A 22,632-nucleotide genomic window follows, 5' to 3' on the forward strand; every position below is an offset into this window, starting at 1 on the left:
CACGGTCGCCTTCGGCGACAACAAAACGAAACTGGCTCCGAGTGGGTGGAGCCACGCGGGCCCTCGCAGGCGCTTCGGTCGGAGAACCGCATTCCCTCGCGGGCGGGGCCCCAGCCCCCGCCACGCTTCGGGCTGACGTCACAGCGGACCTAATTGAAAACTGAAAGCGGTTATATTCAAAACCAAAAGCGCGGGGGCGGGGCCACAGGCCCCTCCCCCCTCCCCTGACATCACAAAAATGATATGTATAGTAGGCGGTGCCTTCGGGGGCGGGGCCACAGGCCCCTCCCCCGGACCCCCCTCCCCTGACGTCACAAAAATAATGATATGCATAGTAGGCGGTGCCTTCACCCCATTGGCTGTATAATGCTCTCAAAGGTCCTAAGGAGCTGTCGGATCCCCTGGGACTGGAATTATGGACAGTTGTTAGCTGCCATGTGAGTGCTGGGATTTGAAGCCAGGTCTTCTGTAAGAACCACCAGTGTTTTTAACTGCTGAGCCATCTCTCCAGTAGAATTATTATTATGGGCTGAAGAGATGTTTAAGCGGTTAAGAGCACTTGCTGCTCTTCCACTGATTCCAAGCACCTACATGGTGGATAACCACCATCTGTTACTCCACCATCTGTTACTCCACGGGCATTTCATACCATGAGTGGGTGCACTTACACGCAGGCAATACATTCATACACATAAAATAAAAAATAAATTTTTTTAAAGCTTTGAATTTTGGGGTGGGGAGACGGTCTACAGTCAGAAGAAAACAAATTAGGGGCTAGAGAGATGACTCAGCAGTTAAGAGCACTTGCTGTTCTTCCAGAAGACCTGGGTTTGATTCCAGGGATACACGTGAGTGCTAACAACTCTAACTCTGTAACTTCAGTTCCAGGGAATATGACACCCTCTTTTGGTCTCTACGGGCTTTGCATGAAATGAGTACAGTTACATCCATGCAGGCAAAAACTCATACACATAAAGTAATAAAAATAAAACACTTGGGGAGGTAGAAACAGGAGACTCTCTTTTGAGTTTGAGGCCAGCCTGGTTTACATAATCAGTTCCAGGCCAGCCAGAGCTACAAGGAGACCCTCTCAAAAATAGTAAAAAATAAATAAATAAATAAATAAATAAATAAATAAAACATTTAGGGGGAAAAAAAAAAACTCACCCTTCCAAAAGGCTCAAAGATCCCCCGAAGCATGTCTTCAGTTATATTAAAGTGTAATGAGCCTACATAAAGCCTCATAGGTCCAGCACTTCCCTTTTGTAAATTGTTTGCCATTGCTGCAGCTCTGTTCTTTTCTGCCTGTAAATAAAATAAGCAAAATCAACCTCAAATAATACTAATAAATAAGGTCTCAGGTTAGCTCAATGACAACTAGGTACACAGAGAAATGGTGAGACTAGAGATTTACAAAATTACCAAATGACTCTATGAATTCATTCACAGGAATGATAGAAAGTACACAAATTTAATGGGTATGGTGGCGCCTTTATGACAGTACTTGAGGCAGTGGTAGAATTCTTGGAATTCAACACCATTCTGGTATACATAAGCAAGTTCCAGGATAGCCAGGGTTACACAGTAAGACCCTGTACCTAGATAAATAATTAAATAAATAGAGAAAAAATTCGTTTAGACGTTAACAACTAGGATAAAGTAGTAAGGTAAATTATGGTTTGCTAGATTTGGTAGGAACAAGTTCAGACTATGCACAGTGGTGATTACTGCCATGCTATAAATAGTATGAAATTGCAAAACTGTTTTTTTGATCTCTTTGAGAAGGGATCTCCCTATAGCCTCAGCTGGCCTAGAACTTGCCAGGGTGGCCTTGAACTCAGAGATCCACCAGCCTGTACCTCCCTGAATGCTGGAATTAAAGGCATGCTCCACCAGGCCTGGCCTACAAAACTGGTTATTTTTTGCAATGGGGAAAGGATACTGGGAAACCTGTGCACACTATGCAAACACTCTACCTTCCACTGAGCTACATCCTACACCCTAAATGTTACAAAGAATTGCTGAAATTTAATATGTTTTAAAAACCTTATGTAAGTTTTATTAAAAAAAAAAAAGTATGTCATGACTAAATGAAATCAACCGTAAAAGAATTTCAGAAAACAACTTAAGATTGACTGGCACATGCCTTTCATCCCAGCACTGCAGGGAAAGAGGGCAGAGGCAGTCAGAGCTCTGTGATCAAGGTCAGCCTTTTCTACACAGCTAGTTTTGAGGACAGCCACAGCTAAAGGGAGACCCTGTCTACAAACACAACACAAAGACAGAAACTAAAGATCAATGTAACTGAAAGTACATTGTGACAACTGAATGTCACCATAAGCCTTTATCAGTTTATGCTGAAATACAAGGCTCAAGGAACGATATATATCAAACTGTCATTAAGCAACTCAGTATTTGTTGTAAAACACTCTGTTACAGGGTGGTTTTTTTATATTCTACCACAAGATCATTTTCTGATAGGAAACTCATATACATGACTAGTACTAAACCAAGCTTTACAATAAACTAAATTAGTATCTCAATAAGTTTATTTTCATTTTGTATTTGCCTGTTTTGCCTGCATTATCTGTGCACTCATGTTGAGCAGTGCCTGTCAGGTCAGAAGGCGGCATCAAAATCCATCCACTGGACTACAGTTAAGTATGGCTGCTAGCTACCAGCCTGGGTCTTCTGCAGGAACAGCCAGTGCTCTTAACCACTGAGTCACGGTCTATCAAGCAGCATGGCATTTTTAAATTATCAGTGAAAAACTCAGGATTGTTCAAGGGCACATGGCTACTTATAAGAATCCTAAATTGGGACTGGAGAGATGGCTGAGCAGTTAAGAGCACTGCCTGCTCTTGCAGAGGACCCGGGTTCGATTCCCAGCACTCACATGGTGGCTACGAACTGTCCTTAACTCCAGTTCCAGGGGAATCCAAAGCCCTCTTCTGACCTCCGCAGCACTGCATGACACAGGTGTACTCACATACATGTAGGCAATACACTTATACACATTAAAAAAAAAAAGAAGACTCCTAAGTAAAATTTCTTATATGCTCAAAGGTGAGGCAGTCCAGGGGCTAAGAGAGATGGCTCAGCAGTTTAAGAGCAATGGCTGGCTCTTGCAAAATACCCAGGTTCAAATCCCAGCACATATATGGCAGCTAAGGACTGTCCATTAACTGCAGTCCCAGGGGATCCAATGCACTCTCCAGCCTCTGTGAGTACTGCATGACATGAGTGGTACTTACATACATGCAGGCAATTCACTTATACACATAAAATATATTTTTAAAAATTTTTAAGTGAGGCACTCTAATTTTTTACATTATAAAGATCTAAAATATATGACCATGAAACTCAATTTTATGAAATACTTAAGCACTATGGAGTACCAAGTAAGTGGAAATTAATCATAACATGGGTTAATATAGAAAGATATGCTCCAAATCCTATTTCAAAATTTTTCAAGAAATTCTACAACTGGGCTAAGTATATAACTCAGGAGAAACAGCATTAGCCTAGAATGCACAGGACCCTGGGTTCCACTGGTAGCATATTTAAAAGAAAATTCTGCAACTGATGTCTATTCAAACTATTGTTAAGAATCACACAAATGTATGTTCTTAAGAATACAACCAAGCGGGTGTGGTGGCACACTTTAAATCCCAGTCAGAGGGAGGCAGATCTCTGTGAGTTCAAGGCCAGCCTGGTTTACATAGGGAGTTCCAAGCCAGCTGGGGCTACAGGGAGACCCTGTCTCAAATAGACAGAAGAAAAAAAGAATGCATTTGAATTTATTCAGTCAAAAACATTCCTTTAGGGGCTGGAAAGATGAGATGGCTCAGTCATTTAGAGCACTAGTTCCAGAGGAATTTATTTTGTTTCCCAGCACCCACATGTAGAGGGTATCCCCTGGGCACGTGGATACCACACACATATAAAATAAAATCATTCCGTTTGAAAGGCAAGAGGAAACAATCAGATATATGTCCCTTACTAATGAAATAACATGAATAAAATTTTAGACATTTGTCAAGTCTTTTAATATTATGTTTGCAAATTCTATTTTAATGCAACAGGACAGCATTAAAGGTCATTTATCAGATTAAACACAGAAAAGTTGAAAAAGCAAAGAATATCTAAAACAAGGTTAGGCTCTAAATCAAGAAAAAGTTTACCTGTGAAGCCTGTACTATGATTGGCACACCTAAAACTCGTTGGCCAGTTAATCCTATTGCTAGAGGCACTGAACTAACATCGACAAACTCCACATATGCAATCCCTTTGGAACGTCTTGAATTTCTATCAGAAATCATCCTCACATCACGAACCTACAAAGAAAAAGGCACATGTAGCATTTATCTTCGTGCAAAAACTCATTCCAAACCATACACATGTAATTGTTTTGACAACAGGCATATATATACACACACACACATACACAAATATACTTTTTGTTGTTTTTGGAAAAGGGTCCTCCCTGGAGCCACTAACCTGAAATGTGCTATATATATACCAGGATAGCCTGGATCTCAGACATCTGCTTGCCTCTACTTCAGGAGTGCTGGGATTAAAGGTATGGGCCACCTGGAATAAACTAAGTTGTTTTTTTATATACTGGGGAATGTGCATGTTTGGAGGTCAGAAGACATCTTGGAAGTGTTTCCTCCTGTCTTATTTTTCATACAGTGCTAGTCAATGGATATACCAATTAATTAAAATGGTAAATGGAAAGGTGACCAAAAATTTCTGCTGCTATACCCAGGAAAGGATTTTACAACTTTTCTCCTGTTTAGTTGAGAGGGATCCACTCAGTAGAGGAGGCTGGCATGGAATTATGAAGCACCAACTGGCCTGAAGCTCAGGTCAATCCTCCTGCCTCAGAGTCCCATGTGCTATCCCTGTAGGGACAGATACAACCAAATTCATTTTTTTGAGACATGGTCTCCCTCTAGCCCCAACTGGCCTGGAACTCACTATGTAGACCAGGCTGGCCTTGAACTCAAGAGATCCACCTGCCTCTGCCTTCTGAGTCCTAGGATTAAAAGCATGTGCCACCACACCCAGCATACCAAATTTCTTTTATAATTTTCATCCATTTATGTCATAATGATCATTTAATTTGAAGATGGGGGGACATTGTCATGTCAGTTTATAAAAGCTAAAAGTCAGCTCTGGCCTTCAAGAGTGTGGATTATGGGGATTGAACTCAGTTCATCTTGCTTGGCAACATGCACCTTTATCAGCCAAGCTTCAACACCATTCCCACAAAACTTAAAAATGACAAAACTTGGGGGGCTGGAGATGGCTCAGTGGTTAAGAACACTGACTGTTCTTGCAGAAGACCCAGGTTCGAATCACAGCACCCACATGGCAGCTAACAACTGTCCGTAACTCCAGTTCCAGGGGATCCAACGGCCTCTTCTGTCCTCCTCAGGCATTGCACGACATGGGTGCATGTATCTACACACGGGCAATACACGCATACACATAAATGACAAAACCTAAAACACTTTCACTTATTGCAAGGCTTTCTTTTAAAATATATTTTTTTACTATTTTTTTTAAATACTTATTTTTAGGTGTATCCATGTATTTCCTGCATGCAGGTAAGCGCACCCATGTGCAATGCCTACAGAGGACAGAAGAGGCTGTCAGATCCTCTGACAGTTGTTAGTTGCCATGTGGGTGCTGGGAATCGAACCGGGTCTTCTGCAAGAAGAACCAGTGTTAACTGCTGAGCCATCTCTCCCGTCCCTATTATTTTTATTTTATGTGTATGAGTGTATTGACTGCACGTGAGTCCACCTGTTTCCTGCAATGCCTGAAGAGGTCAGAAGAGGGCAGCAGATTCCCCTGGAACAGGAGTCAAGGATTGTTAGTGGCTGCCATGTGGGTGCTGGGAATCAAACCAGGTCCTCTGCAAACAAACAGTCTGGGCTTAACTGCTAAGCCATCTCTCCAGCCCAGCAATGGCTTTCTTTTTAAGATATTTATTATTTATGTGTTTGACTGCATGTGTTTAAGTTCACTACATGCATACAAGAATACACAGAAGCCAGCAGAGTGATTTCCCAGGCCTACATGTGCTGGGAAACCCAACACGGGTCCTCTGAAGAATAGCAAGTGCTCTTCTTCGCTGACTGATCCCTCCACCCCTACCTTTCCGACTGTAGAGAAAAACTCTTCCAAATCTCTTGGTCGAATTCTTGCTGCCAGCTGCATGCAGAAAACAGTCCTTGCATCTCTTTCCTCAGGAGTTAGATTATCAATAGGTTCCCTAACAAGAAAAGAATATAGATTTAACTTAGTAAAATTTACTTGGAGACAGTCTCATATAGACTGTGTAGCCCTCCAACTTTTTTTTGTAGACCAAGCTGGCCTCAAACTCACAGATATTCGAATGCCTTTTGTAACTAAGGACTACCTTTAACTAATTCTCCCAATTACAGGTACACACCACCAGACTCATGTTACGCATTGCTGGGGGTAATCAAGCCCGAAGTCTCCTATATGCCAGACAGGTACTCTACCAACTGAGGTACATCTCCAGCTCTGTAATATTTTGAAAGTATCTTTTCAGACTTTGTGTATTTTGGGGGACAGAACCCAGCACCTCCTCATACTTACTACAAAAATGCTCTACCACTGAACTATGTCCCTAGGCTCAAAATAAAGTTATTTTTAAGTAAGGGCCTCCTGCAGCACTAGCTGACCTAGAACTCACTATGTAGATCAAAGATCCACCTGCATCTGCTTCCCAGTGTGCTGAGATTATAATGGTTTGCACCACTGTACACCACCACATCCAGCATAAAACACATTTTTTGTATGCTATTTTTTTTTTAAAAAAAGTGAAATTGCCTAAATAAATATGAAGTGAGATTCAACTTATTCATTTTTACAAAAAACATAAAGACACCAGACTTCTAAACCTGCAGATGTAGATGTCACTTAAGTGCTCCAATAAGGGGAAAAAGTAAAAGCACAATATACCACAGTATTTAAGGTTCTAATTAATTTTAAAAAGATAAAAGCCCAAACATGCTTTGTTCATACTCTGCACATTAGGAAACACTTTAGGGGGGGGGGGACAACAACTTTAGTTTATACTCTTTAGAATTCTATGGATACTTTTGTTTGTTGGGCTGTGGATGGGGAACCCTGGGCCCCCCACTAAGTACTCCTGCACCAAAGCTTTTTAACCAGTCTGAATGTCTATTATTTAAAGTATAGTAGTATCTCTATAGCCCCTGCTGGCCCGCAACTTGGTATGTAAACTGAGTTGGGTTGAATCTCACAGAAATCCGTCTGCTTATGCTGGCTGAGATTAAGGCCTATGCCACTATGCCCAGCCTGTATGTCATTTAAGCAATGGTCAAAGTACTACAAATCTTAATTCAATTCAGAGAATGATGATAACTAGTTATTTTCTTATAAGGAAATGAATACTTGCTAAAAAGATAAGATTTCAAACTCACAAAAGGCAGGAGGATCTCTGTGAGTTCAAGGCCAGCCTGGTCTACATAGTGAGTTCCAAGACAGCTGGGGCTACAGGGAGACCATGTCTCAAAAAGACCAAAAAAAAAAAGTTACCTTTAGCACGGCGAGGTGGTACACACCTTTAGTTCCAGCACTAAGGAGGCAGAGGTAGGTGGATCTCTGTGAGTTCAAGGCCAGCCTGGTCTCCCTAGTGAGTTCCAGGCCAGCTGGGTCTGCAGGGAAACCCTGTCTCAAAAAGACAAAAAAAAAAAAAAGTTCCCTTTACAGTCAGCCAGAAATGCTAGTGAAGAATGCTACCATATGACAAAATGTTTCCTGAACCATAGCAGTAAACTGTACAGATTCTCGTCTAGAAAGAAAATCCATCTAGGCAACTTTCATGAATATTGACTACAATTCAGTAAAACACCTAATATATATTTTTTCATGAATCAGTGCCAAATAGATTTGTTTCCTAAACCTCATTATTTATTAATTTCATATGAAATGAAGTTAAGTGTGGTGGCGCAGGCCTTTAACCAAAGCACTCTGGAGGCACAGGAAGAAGGATGTGAGTCCAAGGCCAGCCTGGGTCTACATAGCCAGTTCCAGGCTAACTGGGGCTCCAGAGAGACCTTATTTGAAAAAGAAAAAATTTTAAAAACTGCTGGGCATGGTGATGCACGCCTTTAGTCCCAGCACTCTGGAGGCAGAGGCAGGCGGATCTCTGTGAGTTCAAGGCCAGCCCGGTCTACATAGTGAGTTCAGGTCAGCTCGGACTACAGGGAGACCCTGGCTCAAAAAGAAAAAAGAAAAAAAAGTACTAGAAAGTTAAGAGTTAATCTTATCAAAATCATTATAAAATTTAGCAGAACATAAAATTACAAAAGGGGTTTAATTTTTTTTTTTTTTTTGCAAAACTTTGTATTAAAAGAGAAAAGAAGTTAACAGCTACCTTACAGGGCTCTTGTCTTTTCTGAATGGACTTTTGCTTCGGGAACGTCGTCTGCTGCAAAAGTAAAATATTTTTATAAGTTACAAACAGGTACATCACATCGGTTCCTTGAAAAACAATTTAAGCAATTCAGAAGTATGTTTAAAAACCTTAATTTGATGCTATGAGGCAACCCAATCTTTCCTCGGATGGCACTGTTAAATTTTGGTCCGGAGCTAAAAAGGAAACACAAAATTATACTAGTTACAGTCTTAGGGTCTTGCTAAGATGGAATTTCATGCTCTCAGCAAATTTTACATTGTTTAGGCTGTTTCTTTCCATCTCAAATGAAAAGGAAACAAAATGACTTAGAAAATTCTTAACTTTATCCCAGATCTACTGCCCTTGTATTTATCTATCCTGGACCAAAGAGAGGTGCCAAGACCAGAAGTTACAGCCTCAAAACTTTTATAGACTCTAAAAAACCATCAGTCTATAGTTATTTTTTAAATTTTCTATGTATGTTTTGCCTGCATGTAAGTGCACCCATGTCATGCAATGCCAGTGTCCAGAAGAGTGTATTGGATCCCTTAAAACTGGAGTGATGGACATTGTCAGCCACCATGTGGATGCTGGGAACTGAACTTGGGTTCCCTGGAAAAAGCTGCCAGTATTCTTAAGCATTGAGATTATATTACTTCAGCCCCCAATCCCACAATTGTGCTTACATTCCTGAGCCTTAAAAATATACACAAATAGGGCTTCAATTTAAAGGGACAGAAGCTGTCAGAGTCCTAGAAAACGGTCCCCAATACCTTCCCCCACAAGTCCTAGGGACCACTGGGGTCCCAGAACTGGGGAGATGGTTTGCGGAGTCTTTGCCTCGTCCAAGAACACGCTGTGCACTCTCAACATGCTGCTGGGCTTATTGCTCACTGAAGTGGCTGCTTGGGGAAAAGGTCTGGGTCTGGTGTCCAGCATTCACATCATTGGAGGAGTCATTGCTGTTGGAGTCTTCCTTCTCCTCACTGCAGTGGCTGGACTGGTGGGTGCTGTTAACCACCACCAAGTCCTGCTATTCTTTATACATGATCATCCTTGGTTTAGTCTTTATCTTCCAGTTTGGAATCTCTTGCTCATGTCTGGCCATTATTTGAAGCAAACAGACAGATGCCATCAATGCTTTCTGGTGGGTCTTGAGTAACAGCACCCAGCATGAACTGGAAAGAAGCTTTGACTGTTGTGGCTTATTCAACCTCACAACCCTGTTCTACAAGATGACACTTCCTACAATGCAATGTGCAAGAACAGGAATTCTGAGTGCCAGATGTGTGAAGAAAAGTTTCTTAAACATTCAGATGAAGCCCTGAAAATCCTAGGGGGTGTTGGACTTTTCTTTAGGTTTACAGCTTTACAGCTAGCAATGAGATTTCGGAATCAAAAAGATCCTCGAGCCAACACACTACTGCCTTTCTATGAGACTCTGGATTCCTCCCCACCCCATCAGATAGGGTCTTGTAGCCCAGGCTGGTCTTGAACTTGCTTTAGCTGATGACCTAGCGTTCCTGATCCTCCTGCCTCAGCCTCCCACTGCTGGATTTACAGATGTATGTGTCACCTGACTTGGCTTTGATCTCTCCCAGCTTTTTATAACACCCTTAATTTATGAAAACCTAGGACCTTTACCCCCTTGTTATTTTAAAAAGGTCTTTTGCCACATAACTGATCAACTGAACAGATATATGCTATACACCTTTACATATTTTGACAGAGTAAGATTACAGGGAAAAGAAAGAAACCCATCTGCCTCTCCCTAGAGAATATGGCAAATTCCTAGGACAAATCAGCACAGTATTAGGGAAAAGCAAAAAAAAACTATTTTTTGTTGGTGGTGATATAACCCAGTTTCACATAGCTAGGCACGTTTCTTCCACTGCACTACATTCCCAGCCCCACCCAGAATTCTTGTAAAGGCAGGACCCAGAGTGAAGGTCAGTGAATATAAAAAACAAAAGCCATTTTAACCACATATTCAAAGAGACTTTAAAGACCCTTTCCAATCTTTGTAAAAGAACCTTAATGCCATAGCTAGAGATAACTCAGCAATTAGGAGCACGGCTAGTTCTTTTTAGAGGCCCCTGATTCAGGTCCCAGCATCTACATTGCCATTTACCACAGACTGTCTTTAACTCCATTACAAGGGATCTGATGCCCTCTTGTCCTCCTTGCATAGCAGGCATGTACATGGCGCGTGCATGCATACACACACACACACAGAAAACACACCAATAAAATAATAAAAATACTAAAGAACAAAACTCTGCTGCCTGCCTTGGTCCTATGTAACTTAGGGAGAGTGTCTTTAAGGTTTCAGGGAAGATCCTTCTTCATGGTGGCTTCTTAAATCTCCCAATGGCAAAGCCAATGAGACAAATATTAAACAAAAAGACCAGGAAAAGAAATTAATAAATACACACACACACACACACACACACACACACACACAAAGTAAAAGTGACTCTGAACTTCCCTCACACCAGCAGTAACATAGTAATTTACTGTTCTTTCTTGGAAAAAAAAATATGTGCATATCACACGCACATCCATAGTATACTTTTTTTTTTTTTTGTCTTTTAGAGACAGGGTCTCCCTACAGCCCCAGTAGGCCTGGAACTCACTATGTAGAGCAGGCTGGCCCTGAACTCAGAGAAATCCACCTGCCTCTTCCTCCCAAGTGCTGGGATTAAGTGTGCACCACCATTCCAGGCTTATGGTATACATTTTAAAAACTTCTCATACAGATCTTATAGCCCAAACAGGCCTTGAATTCACTACGTAGCCAAGAATGAGGTTGAACTCCTGATCCTCCTCTGGGAGTGCTAAGATTGTAGTGCTGGGATCTGTGGCATGAGCCACCACAGCCAGTTTAAGGACTTTTTTTTTTTGGTCTTTGAGACAGGGTCTCCCTGAAGCCCAAGCTGTCCTGGAACTCACTATGTAGACCAGGCTGGCCTTGAACTCAGAGATGCACCTGCCTCTGCCTCCGGAAAGCTGGGCGTGGTGGCACATGCCTTTAATCCCAGCACTTGGGAGGCAGAGGCAGGTGGATCTCTCTGTGTTCAAGGCCAGCCTAGTCTACATAGTGAGTTCTAGACCAGCTGGGGCTACAGGGAGACCCTGTCCCAAAAGGCAAAATAAATAAATAAATTTCAGGGGCTGGAGAGATAGTTCAGCGGTTAAGAACACTGACTGTTCTTGCAGAAGACCCAGGTTCAAATCCCAGCACGTGCACGGCAGCTAACAACTGTCCTTAACCCCAGTTCCAGGGGATCCAACAGCCTTTTGTCCTCTGCGGACACTGCACAACACGGGTGAACTAACTTACGTACAGGCATAGCATTCATACACATAAAATAATAAAATTTTAAAAATTAAATTTCATAGTATTTTTATATCCATGAAGTTGATTTTTCCATTTAATAATTCTTAAACAGAATATGACAGCACATTTAATGCACTAGTTATCAGTTCTTTATGGCCAAATAGTCCATAATAGAGATGTAAAGCCCATTCAATTACTCATCAGAAATTTAAGGATTTTACATGGTTCAGAGGACCTGGAATACAGTTCTAGTGAAGAATGCTTGCCAGCCAGATGTGATGCCACAAGCCTGTGGTCCCAGCACTAGAGAGGCAGAGGCAGGCTGATCTTCAAGGCCAGCCCCCACTACAGGGAGACCCTGTCTCAAAAACACTGGGGGGGGGGGTTGTTGCCTAGCAAACAAGGGAGTAGCCCTAAATTCAATCCCCATTACTTCACAATAGTTCATTTACAATACAAGTACTTTTTGCTCATCCTACTATCCTACTCCCTTAGGAGACATTCAATGAAATGGACCCAAGCTGGGCGGGGTGGCACACACCTGTAGTCCCAACAATGGGAGGCAGAGCTGAAGGCAGATCTGTTATGTTAGTTCCAGACCAGCTAGAGCTACTGGGAGACTGACTCAAAAAGACAAAAAAAAGGGGACCTGTTATGAACTCACTATGCAGACAAAGCAGGCTTCCATTTCACAGAGATCCATCTCCCTCTACTTCCCCAGTGTTGGAACTAAAGGTGTGGGCCACCATGCCCCACTCTAAAAAATTTTTGAGGCAGTCTTATTACTAGATTTGGTTGGCTTAAAATTCACTGCCTCCCTGGAGCCTACTAATGATAAATTGTATAAATTTAAGTTCATTTAAGAATTTATAAGGAAAAATATGCTATTTCCTCTCCCTTTAACTGTTAAACTCTCCAAGAGTTTTAACAAAAAAAAAAAATCACTTGAAATCCAACTTTTTGAGAGGTGGGAGGTGAGAGGATCTCCCTGTAGGCCCAACTAGCCTGGAACTTACTATGTAGACCAGGCTGCCTTCACAGAGACAGAGTGCTGGGAATTAAAGGCATTGGCCACAACTTTCCGTAAGAACTAATCTTTAAATAAATTCAGACCAAGGTAACAGGCAGACAAAATAACTTAGTTTTCAACAAAAATAGTATCCCAAATTTTGTAACTGACTCCCATTTAGTTCATCCTGACAAAACACCATCATCCCACTTGAAAAATGTAGGTAATCTTCAGAAAATACAAATTCTAAGATAGCACTGACAATTAAAATAGCACTGTGGTCTAATCCTCAGCATGCAATTTATGAAGCAAACAACTTGGAGGAGTATAGCAAACATGGAATTCAACCAATACTTTCAATTTTTTCTATTTTAAGGATGAAAGAACCAGATCCAAATTTAGATGCCATCAATTATACCAGTATGAGTATTCTTTTCACATTACTAGCTATGCCCAAGTCACTTCCTTAAGAGCAAAAGATCAGAGGCCGATTCAGATCTATTTGTCTTCAAATTCCACTAATTTTTAAAATTAGATATAATGGCTGAGCATGGTGGCGCTTGCCTTTAATCCCAGCACTTGGGAGGCAGAGGCAGGCGGATGTTTGTGAGTTCAAAGCCAGCTTGGTCTACATAGTGAGTTCCAGGCCAGCTGACATGACAGGGAGACCCTGTCTCAAAACACGAAAGAAAAAAAAAAAAAGATATAATGGGGTTAATGGTCCATACTCCTCTTGCAGAGAATCTGAGTTCAGTTCCCAGCACCCATATCAGGTGGGTTATAACTACCTTTATTTCCAGCTCCAGAGGGATCGGACCTCTTTTTTTTCTTTAAGTCTTTTTGAGACAACATGCCTTTAATCCCAGCACTTGGGAGGCAGAGGCAGGCAGATCTCTGTGAATTCAAGGCCAGGCTGATCTACATAGTGACTTCCAGGACAGCTGGGGCTGGGCTACAGGGAGACCCTGTCTCAAAAAGACGAAAAAAAAAAAAAAAAAAAGAAGTATTAATTTAAATACCTCTCATACACTTTAAAGGTCTTACTGAAGTATTAAAGACTACTTACTTGTTTTATACATTGATTAGAAAACAGTATTCTTCCCAAAGCTGTTTAAATACAGTTAAATGTTTAGCATGATCCATAATGAACTTACTCTTAACTTGCTTAAATAACACATGCAAAGTCCTGTGCCTTAATCAGTAAAGCATTCAGTTTAAAATCTATTAAAGAACCTTTCATTCATAAGGGGGTGAGGAGCCTAAAAATTGAGCAAATTCATTTTCACTTTACTAGCTTCAATGCCAACATCTTTCATTTTTAATACTTTTTAAACCAGTTCAATAAAATTTCACAATTCATATTCCTCCAGTAAAACTGCTCCCTAAACACCTAGAGAATGACCCTTCCAAAGTCAAAATTATAATCACATACTAGGGACTTCTGTAGCGGCCTCGGAATCTGCGATCTCGACTTCGTGAGCGACTTCTTCTCCTCTCTTTGCTTCTACTTCGTTTCCGTTCACGGCTTTTGCTCTTTTTCCTTTCTCTATCTCTACTTCGCTTGCGTTCCTTACTTTTGCTTCGCTTTCGCTCATGACTACGGCTTCTGCTCTTGCTTTTTTTTCTCCTAAGGGAAAAAAACCCTATCATTATCATGCTGGCTTAAATACCAACCAATATATACTTCCTTTTATGGTCAAGATGTTTATCCTTTTGAAATTTATTTTGATATTTTGACCATTGTAAAGATACATAATCATACTTTAGGAAAAAAAATTCCTGGTACGGCATATAAACACCAACTTTTGCCTTACAACACTGATGGTAAAGAATTCAGAGACATGTTTTAAGCGGAAGAATTGCAAAGACTTGCAATGCAAGCCAGCTACTACTTTTAGTAAGAAACAGGACTTGCTGGTAAGTATAAAACAAAGCTTGAACTTAAAAAAATGTTTAACTGCCATTTATGTAACAGGCCACAGAGCATTAATGCAATCCATAAGCTACAGCAATAACATCCAGTTCATATTTAAGAACTAGTAATTGTTCATACAAAATTTTTCAGTAATGATTTAGTTCAAGTCAATTTTGACCCCATTTATAATTAAGATTTTATACTTTCAACAGGCCATTTACACATTAGTTTTTAAGTAATGATAAAGGATACTATAAATGCAGTAAAATTCTTTTTGACAATTTCCAGTTTTAATATGACCATTTCTAACACTTTCAATTTAAAAGAATGAAATGGAATATGCCATTTTAAAGCCAGTTTATACAAGCCTGTAGGGTGCAATCAAAAACAACAATCAACTTGACCTTCCTTCATAAATCTTTATAAAATCTCAAACTCTGAAAGGTAAAAAAGACAGTTATCTTTCTATTCATTTCTGTATTCCTCACGGCATTTCACCCACTCCTTTCATAATTATACCTTGCAATATGTACCTCTGTCATCACCCAAATTAAGAGAGGTGCCTTCAGATACTTCAATATAAATTGAAAAACACTTCAAGATAAGTTCATTCCACTAAAACGTCCACTTGTAGTGGTTGTAAAGTCTGAACATTTTGACAACTCTACATCATTAGGAAAACTAATCAGCTATTTAGTCTGTATCAAAGCAAAGTTAGCACAAGAACAACTGACGTCTGCCTCAGAGAACCTGTAAGCAGGTCATCTTAGAGTGATTGAAAATAGAAAATGAAGACACCCACCTTCTGTAATCTTGAAACCCACACTCCAATCACAAGGAGATGTAGAGCTTTCCAAGGAGGCAGAAACTTTGTCTAAAATTTCAAGATAATCCACCTGACTGTCAGAAATATATATGCTAGGTAGCACATGACAGAAAATTAGGCTACACTCATTATTTATATAGAAGTCAAAGCAATGCCAATGCTCAGAAAGGGCAATAGTTAACACTCCACCTTAGTCATTTGAAAACCTCACACTTTCTTAGAACTTTCTGTGACATGGCTAAAACCCAAAGTCCTATCTATAATTAATTCAAATGAGAGGACAAGGTAAAAATTAACCCCATCCCCAGGAAATAGGGCCAAAAAAAAAAAACAAAAATTTGCTCTGCTCAAAGATGGCCCATAGCAGAGGCAGTCAGCTATTTTACCTCATATGCTCTAAGATTTAAGTCTGCCAAAAGAGTTTTTAAAAAAAAAAAGAGCTCATTTGTTAACTTAAGGTGTTGTTAAGACTTTTTAAAGTCCCCACCCACATCTGAAGGCAACCCCAGACAAGTAAAAGGACAGTATGTATCAGAAAATATAATTTTCTATATAGACGCCCACACAAAAGACTTATGTTGCAAGAAACCAGGATACTTCTATATAACAAAACTCCAGCTTCAAAGAACATTTATCAACTAAAGAAATGGTTATCAAAATCCATCCTAATAGTCAAATCCTGTTACAACTTAAATGGGACTTTCCAAAGTCTTTAGCGGCAGTGGAATTTTTGTACTGAACATCATTGAAGTAAATGGTCCACTGGGCTGGGGCCTTTGGACATTTTGGTTATATGGCCTCTGCTGTAAAGGTGTTTTGCTATAACTGGATTTGACCTCTTCCATGTAAGAAGATCTAAATTTTAAATGCAAAGTATTCTGGAAAATAAGAAAAAAAAAATAGAAAAGTCATTTATTCCAAAATTTGATAATCCACACCACAGTAGCCCAATATATTTCCATTGTGTCATTTTATTGTTATTCTTTTCCTAATTCTTTAAAAAGCTTAACAGAATGAATTCTCACTGGAGACTACAAAACTAGATACACTAACAAATACTTCCAGAGCACTTCATGTACTTAAGGTACTTAAAGCGATTGGCGGTCTTGACAAACTCAGGGTTCTACTTCTTCAGAAAGTGGGCTAACTGTAACTTTTTTGTTATATTAAACTTCGTCCTTTTTATGACTAACAACCTAACCTGGGAGACAGCAAAGTGAAAGCATAATAGTCAATTCTTTGCAAGAATGTGCAGTTTCTTACCAGCTCACCAACAACTAGCACCTTCAACATTCAATGGTTTTTCAAAACAATAAAATCTTAAGGATAAACCATGCAAAAATGACATTTTCCTTACAGGTTAACACAAATTCTCTTAAAACAAGAGTAACTACTTGTATTTCATCTATTCCTAAATTTTAACAAATTTCTTTAATATACTATTCTATTAATTTTTTTTTTTTTGAGACAGGGTCTCCCTGTAGCCCCAGCTGTCCTGGAACTCACTATGTGGATTGGGCGGGTCTTATACTCACAGAGATCCACCTGCCTCTTGCCTCCAGAGTGCTGAGATTAAAGGCCTGTGCCATCACACCCGGCCTTGTTCTATTAATCTTAAAGACTGGCTCCTTCAAAAAAACTGGATGAATAATTTCTGATTAAACAAGGTAATCACCTCTTTAATCAGCTACAGTTAAGGTAAGAATCTGATAGAAATATTTTGTACATTTTGAAGATATTACTTGATGGAGTATTTAGAAAGCTTTCCCTTAAAACCACTGTATGGCCAATTAAATTGTTCATTCTACTCAGCCCCGTAGGACTTTCTCCATCATTAAAAGTACACTAAATATCTCCATGAAGTACTTAATACTCAAATTCCTTATAAAAATTTCCTGATAATGAACTTAGATACAGGATAACAACAAGCTGGAGATGACATTAGTGCCAAGGTGTGACAAAATAGTGTAGGATCTGCATTCCAAATTTTGTCTACAACCTTTTATCACTTGAGATGAAATCTTTAGTCACTAGGCCTGACATCTAAATTGAATGTTTTTCTGTGCACTGGTTTTTCATTTGAGAGTAAAATTGCAAAACAGAAACATTAAACTATCACTTTGTTAAAGGTTTAATTAAAACTTCATAAACCCTGGAATGAAATGTCTCAAAGTAATTTAAGACTAATGCAATCTGCTCTGCCATAGCCACTTATGACTAGTAAGAAACTATGGGTGATTCCCACCTAAGCTTGTATCAGAAAAAAGCATTTTCCATAAATTAGACCTTTTTTCTCTTTTTATTTGATTTTAGGTTTTTGAGACAGGGTCTCACTATGTAGCCCTAGCTGGCATGGAACTCGCTATGTAGATATGCCAGTCTCTGTTGGGATTAAAGGTATGTGCCACCACGTGCAAGTCTTTTTAATTTATCTTGTTATTTTAACAGTCTCACTATGAAACCCAAACTAACATTGAACTTGTGATCATCCTACCTCAGCCTCCTAAGCACTCCAATTGCAGCCCTGTATCACCACATTCAGCCCATATATTAATCCAGTACGTACCATTTAGAAAATTCTAAAAATCTGACTCAACCCTCAATAACCCAAAATTCAACAATTTTCTCATCTATTTTATGAAATTATATGAACCTACCTAACAAAGTTGTTGTGAGGATGACTGAGGTAGTTATTATGAAGCACTTTGAGCTCTTAGGAGGAAAAGAGCCAAAAAAGAGTCAAATAAGTGAATATTTTATCATCATTTTTCATTATGTATTATGGGGTCATGATATGACAAAATGTCTTAGTATGTCATCACAAACAACATAGACTAGTACAACTTAATGCACATAATGCGACCACCTGATGTTAAGAATCACTAACCTCAGAACAGAAAAGTAGTTTCAACAGCTAACAGGCTTTAAGCTTATAAATTTTGTATAGTTTTCTGTACTAGTCTGTAGCATAAAGTTCCTATTTCTATTTCATGTTACTCATCTAACCCAAGTAAATTCCATATTCATAATTTTTGCCTTAGGTATCCTAGAATTTCAAACACCTAAGTCAAAGAAAATCACATTAATATCCTAAATATGCCATTTCTCTACTACCAAAAGAGCCTTCAGCGGCATGCAGCAGAAGTAACTCACAGCTCCACGGCCATACTATTTTTTTCACTGTAACACCTCTTCTTTCAGTTCCACAATTTAAGTTCTACTCATCTCCAAAAATTAAGCCAGTTACCAAATTTAAATACTGCAGGATCTCTTAACAAGAGTATCATGGGATGGACTTGAAGGGAAAGTATCCAGAAGGTCCCTGAAACCAGATCCTGAAATCTACACAAGTTCCACAGCTTTACATCAAGGACTTTCTCATCCCAAAAAGTATACAATCAATTTGCTAAGCAGCAAAGAAAGCCTTCAGAAGAAAATTTTAGCTGATGCTTTTAAGCACAAGAACACAACTTAAGATTTCAACCACATGACGTACATTAACCTCCCCCCTCCCAGGTTCCTTCTTCAAACTTACTTTTTGCTACGTTCTTCATGGCCGTTAGCACTGCTCAACTTGTTCTCATCCTAAGCAAGGTTGATAGAAGAACATCATGAGGACGAAGTGGTAACATTTCAAGTTGTCAAAGGGTAAAGGGAATAGGAATAAGAAAATACAAAACAATTTTAAAACTAATTACTTTTTAGTTTAACATGGAAGGCTATAAAAAAAATTTAGATGGTATGTGTTTAACCACTTTGTTGCTTAATTAAGAAGCAAAAATCAAATCTTTCCACATTAGCATGTTAATTTTACTTTCTTACATATTTAGATATTAAATAAGTTATCCAGAATTACAATGCTGAAGTGGTTAAATATAATTTCTATGAAACATGAATGAAGTCATTTTGAGTTTTATTCCGTGTGCTATGGTCCCTTTCGTCAGTACCATGGCTCTATTTCTGCCTAAGCCCCAAGTGGCCAATGCTAGCAGCCAGCCACTATCGATTTCCTGTGACCGATGCCATTCCTGAGATCTTCGCCCATTTCCGTTGGAGGGTTGGGACTGTAAGAGCTTGATGCCACCTCTGTCACACATCTCGCCCTGAAGCAAACAGGGATTCACACTGCTTTAGTAATGTTGACTCCCAAGAACCCAAGAAAAGTTAATTAATAAACCACCAGTCCAGCCTAAACATTTTCTACTTCCATACCTGTTTACATGGAATTACATCCACGTTAAACTAAGACAAGAAACATTAAAACAGAAAGTACGTCTTCAAGAGTCTAAGCATCACAAAATTATTTAAAGCTATAAGAATTCATCCAAAAGGCACCACATGGTCGTGCTACATACTTGAAAACAAATGCATTATTTTTAAACGGTTTAGCGCAATGTTTAAGTTTGAACACATCAGCTATAGGAGCATTACTGCTAAATTACAAAGCTTACGGTTTGTGTCACCAGTGATAATGCATGCATACTGCTATTTTCACCACCAACTGGTGGAAGAAAGAAGAGTGTTTACTTTTACTGTGATACTGAAATGGGTCATACTCTATAACTAGCCAAAATAATTCCTTTGTAGTTTTTAGTGTGAAATACTATGGCAGGGCCTAATTAAAAACAAAACACTATGGAGAACAGCAAAACAGTCATCAAGTGACTCTAAGCTGTGATACTGCCTCTTTTGCCTTTTTAAAAAAAATTTCTTTTCAGGGATCCAAGAATTTTAATAATTATTAACTGAGAAGCAGATCACCACCTGCCTGTTTTAAAGATTTACTATCACCAGCCTTCTATGTATTTTTATATATGTAAATTTTAAATCTCACCCATTTCTTCTTAAAAGACTCAGAAGATTTACTTGCCAAAGGCTGGTTATGCTTTCTTATTCTTGGACCCCTGCTATTTTCCCAAACCACTACATTCACCTTTTTGCTATACCAAACTGGAGCTGGAAATCTTAGTTGAGTCATTTTACCTAGGGGACCACGGTACAGCGATAAGTCACTCAATTACTACCTTATGATTGACAGTTCACACTGGAATCAAAGGTGAATTCATGGGAGTAGAGGTGAGATATCGTTAGGCAAGTCTACAAAGAGAGATAGATGGGCATTTATTCATCACGCTGAAGTGAAACTACTGCACAATATTATTACATCAATAGCATATATTTACTTTTGTAAGTTACACGTAATGCATCTCTGATAAGATAATCAAGAGGGCTCCGGGGAGGTTAGTTTACATTTCAGCAGTAGTTTCGTGAATATTGCTAAATTAAGAAATATAGAAACGTCACAGACATGTTTTTTCTCACCTTCTTGTAAGGGGCCTCAAGCATTGCTTCAATATCAATATCGTCTGCCATTTTCTCTAAACGCCTAGGGAACAAGACAATCATTCCGTGAGTAAACAATTGCCAGTGCTGCTCGAATTTTTTTTTTCCTTCTCGGACTAGACAATTCAAATTTTAAGAAAATCCTTCAAAGGCCCTACAATGACTAAAATGGTGCGACGCACCCGACTCAGTCCTGACTTGGGCACGTAAATCTAAAACGCATACGAATTCGCTGCCCACTTTCACAGGGCCTCCCCGGAACCACGCCACTACCGAGAGCCCGACCCGGAGCGCCCCAGTCCGCACGCAACCCGCGCTGCCATTTTAGCCGCTGAGGGAAACTCCCTATTGGGAGGGGTTGTGTACCAAGGTAACGTTCGACGGGCGCCATGTTGGGAGGTCGTGGCCAGCCCTGGATTAAGGGACAGGCCGCCATCCGCCCGAGACCTCCCCAGGGGTCCTGGCCACCCCCATCCCCCGGTGCTCTTTCCGGAAACGACGGGCGCGGCCATGAGAACGAGGCCGGTATCCCGAGCATCCCCTGCCCGCGTCGCCACAAGCCGCCAAAACGCGGTCGGCGGCTCGGCCCATCCCGCCTCGGGAAGGCGGACAGGACCGCGCCCGCGACACCCCGTACCTGTGCCGGCTTTCGAGCGCCTGTGCTCCGCTCTGGAAACCTGCCGCTGCCGCTGTTGCTACTGTTAAGCCCCTAGGCCCAGGCCGCGGTTACCGCCCAACCCGAATATCGGGCTCCGAGGGCGTCTAGGCCCAAGCGAATCTAAAAGAAATAATGGGATTAAAGGAGCCTGCGCGGGAGAGCAGGACAGCGGCTTCGGCAGCTCAGGATCCACCCCTGCGACAGTGTCGGCTAGCTCCCTGAAATGGCGGCCGCTGCTTCCCCGTACTCACATTCACTAACACACATACGCACACACACAAACACCCGGGGTCTCCCGGAGCCCTCAGCACGGGCTCTCGCGAGAAACTGCCCTGTGTTCCAGACGGGGGAACAAAACGAACTATCGCGAGACCTCAGTAGGGCTCTGGCGACCGTGGCCTAATCTCGTGTAATGATTGCGCCATAGACGATCCCATCCCCCTATTTAGAGAGGCGCCTTGGACCGCACCGCCAGAAAAGCTCAGATATCTCGCGAGACTATGTTGTGGCTGGGGCAAAGACAGTTGGTGTGTTGTCTGTCAATCTTTGGAAGAACTCCCTGCTGAGAGGCGCCTTGCCGGGCTCGTGTCCGCTAGTCCCGGGATCTGAAGGTTTCCCCCCTTCTCACAGCGGATCGCCCCCCAACGCCCGCCCTTCCACCCAGATGGCTGTCAAGGTCGCCATAAGGCTACCTATTCTAGTACATGTGGCCGTAGGGTAGAACGATCGTTTCCAAATTCCGGGCCGTGGATACGAAGGGGAAAGCGCCGAGGCGAGGAGAGAGAGTGTACGGTTAGGGGAACCAGGGGTAGAATAAAAGGTGTGATTTCTTTGTCGTTTGATGTCACCCAGCTAGGTGCGACCCCGATGGAGAAAAGCAACGAAAAGATGGGGGGAAGAAAAGAGTTTGTTTCTCTCGGCAGTGGCTAGCTTTCTGTCCCCTGAATTTAGTATGTCGAGGTTGCTTTTTTACTTTAAAAGTGCCCCCCTTTTCCCCTAGAATTCGGCTGCTTGCTCGAGTCTCAGAGCCCTGGCAGCCTAAGTGTAAATCTGCCGTTGATTTTGGTTTATACTGCA

At 40.8% G+C, this 22,632-nt stretch overlaps 1 protein-coding gene and 1 pseudogene across 16 annotated transcripts in view; one reads left to right on the top strand and one right to left on the bottom strand.

Moving 5' to 3' along the window:
• Rbm39 (RNA binding motif protein 39) overlaps positions 1-21,897 on the bottom strand; it is a 39,114-nt gene extending 17,217 nt beyond the window's left edge. For 2 of the 16 annotated variants that reach the window (XM_029567205.1, XM_017800029.2), the window contains exons 1-11: positions 21,535-21,828; positions 20,877-20,940; positions 20,579-20,651; positions 19,090-19,139; positions 15,531-15,602; positions 14,246-14,440; positions 8,593-8,658; positions 8,444-8,497; positions 6,169-6,286; positions 4,185-4,337; positions 1,168-1,305 (exon numbers count right to left, since the gene is read on the bottom strand). In XM_029567205.1, coding sequence (XP_029423065.1) covers positions 1,168-1,305; positions 4,185-4,337; positions 6,169-6,231 — 354 coding nt within the window. In that variant the 5' untranslated portion in view covers positions 6,232-6,286; positions 8,444-8,497; positions 8,593-8,658; ... (4 more) ...; positions 20,877-20,940; positions 21,535-21,828. Of the gene's footprint in view, positions 1-1,167; positions 1,306-4,184; positions 4,338-6,168; positions 6,287-8,443; positions 8,498-8,592; positions 8,659-14,245; positions 14,441-15,530; positions 15,603-18,211; positions 18,267-19,085; positions 19,140-19,501; positions 19,658-20,578; positions 20,652-20,876; positions 20,941-21,534 lie in introns of those variants that run through there. The other 14 variants (XM_029567204.1, XM_017800027.1, XM_008840764.2 and 11 more) reach the window with 12 other exon arrangements.
• LOC103740195 lies at positions 8,667-11,027 on the top strand (annotated as a pseudogene).
• Positions 21,898-22,632: the final 735 nt, after the last annotated feature.

The sequence above is a fragment of the Nannospalax galili genome, unplaced genomic scaffold (genome assembly GCF_000622305.1).
Source record: "Nannospalax galili isolate Female #2095 unplaced genomic scaffold, S.galili_v1.0 scaffold221, whole genome shotgun sequence".
Taxonomy (NCBI): Eukaryota; Metazoa; Chordata; class Mammalia; order Rodentia; family Spalacidae; genus Nannospalax; species Nannospalax galili.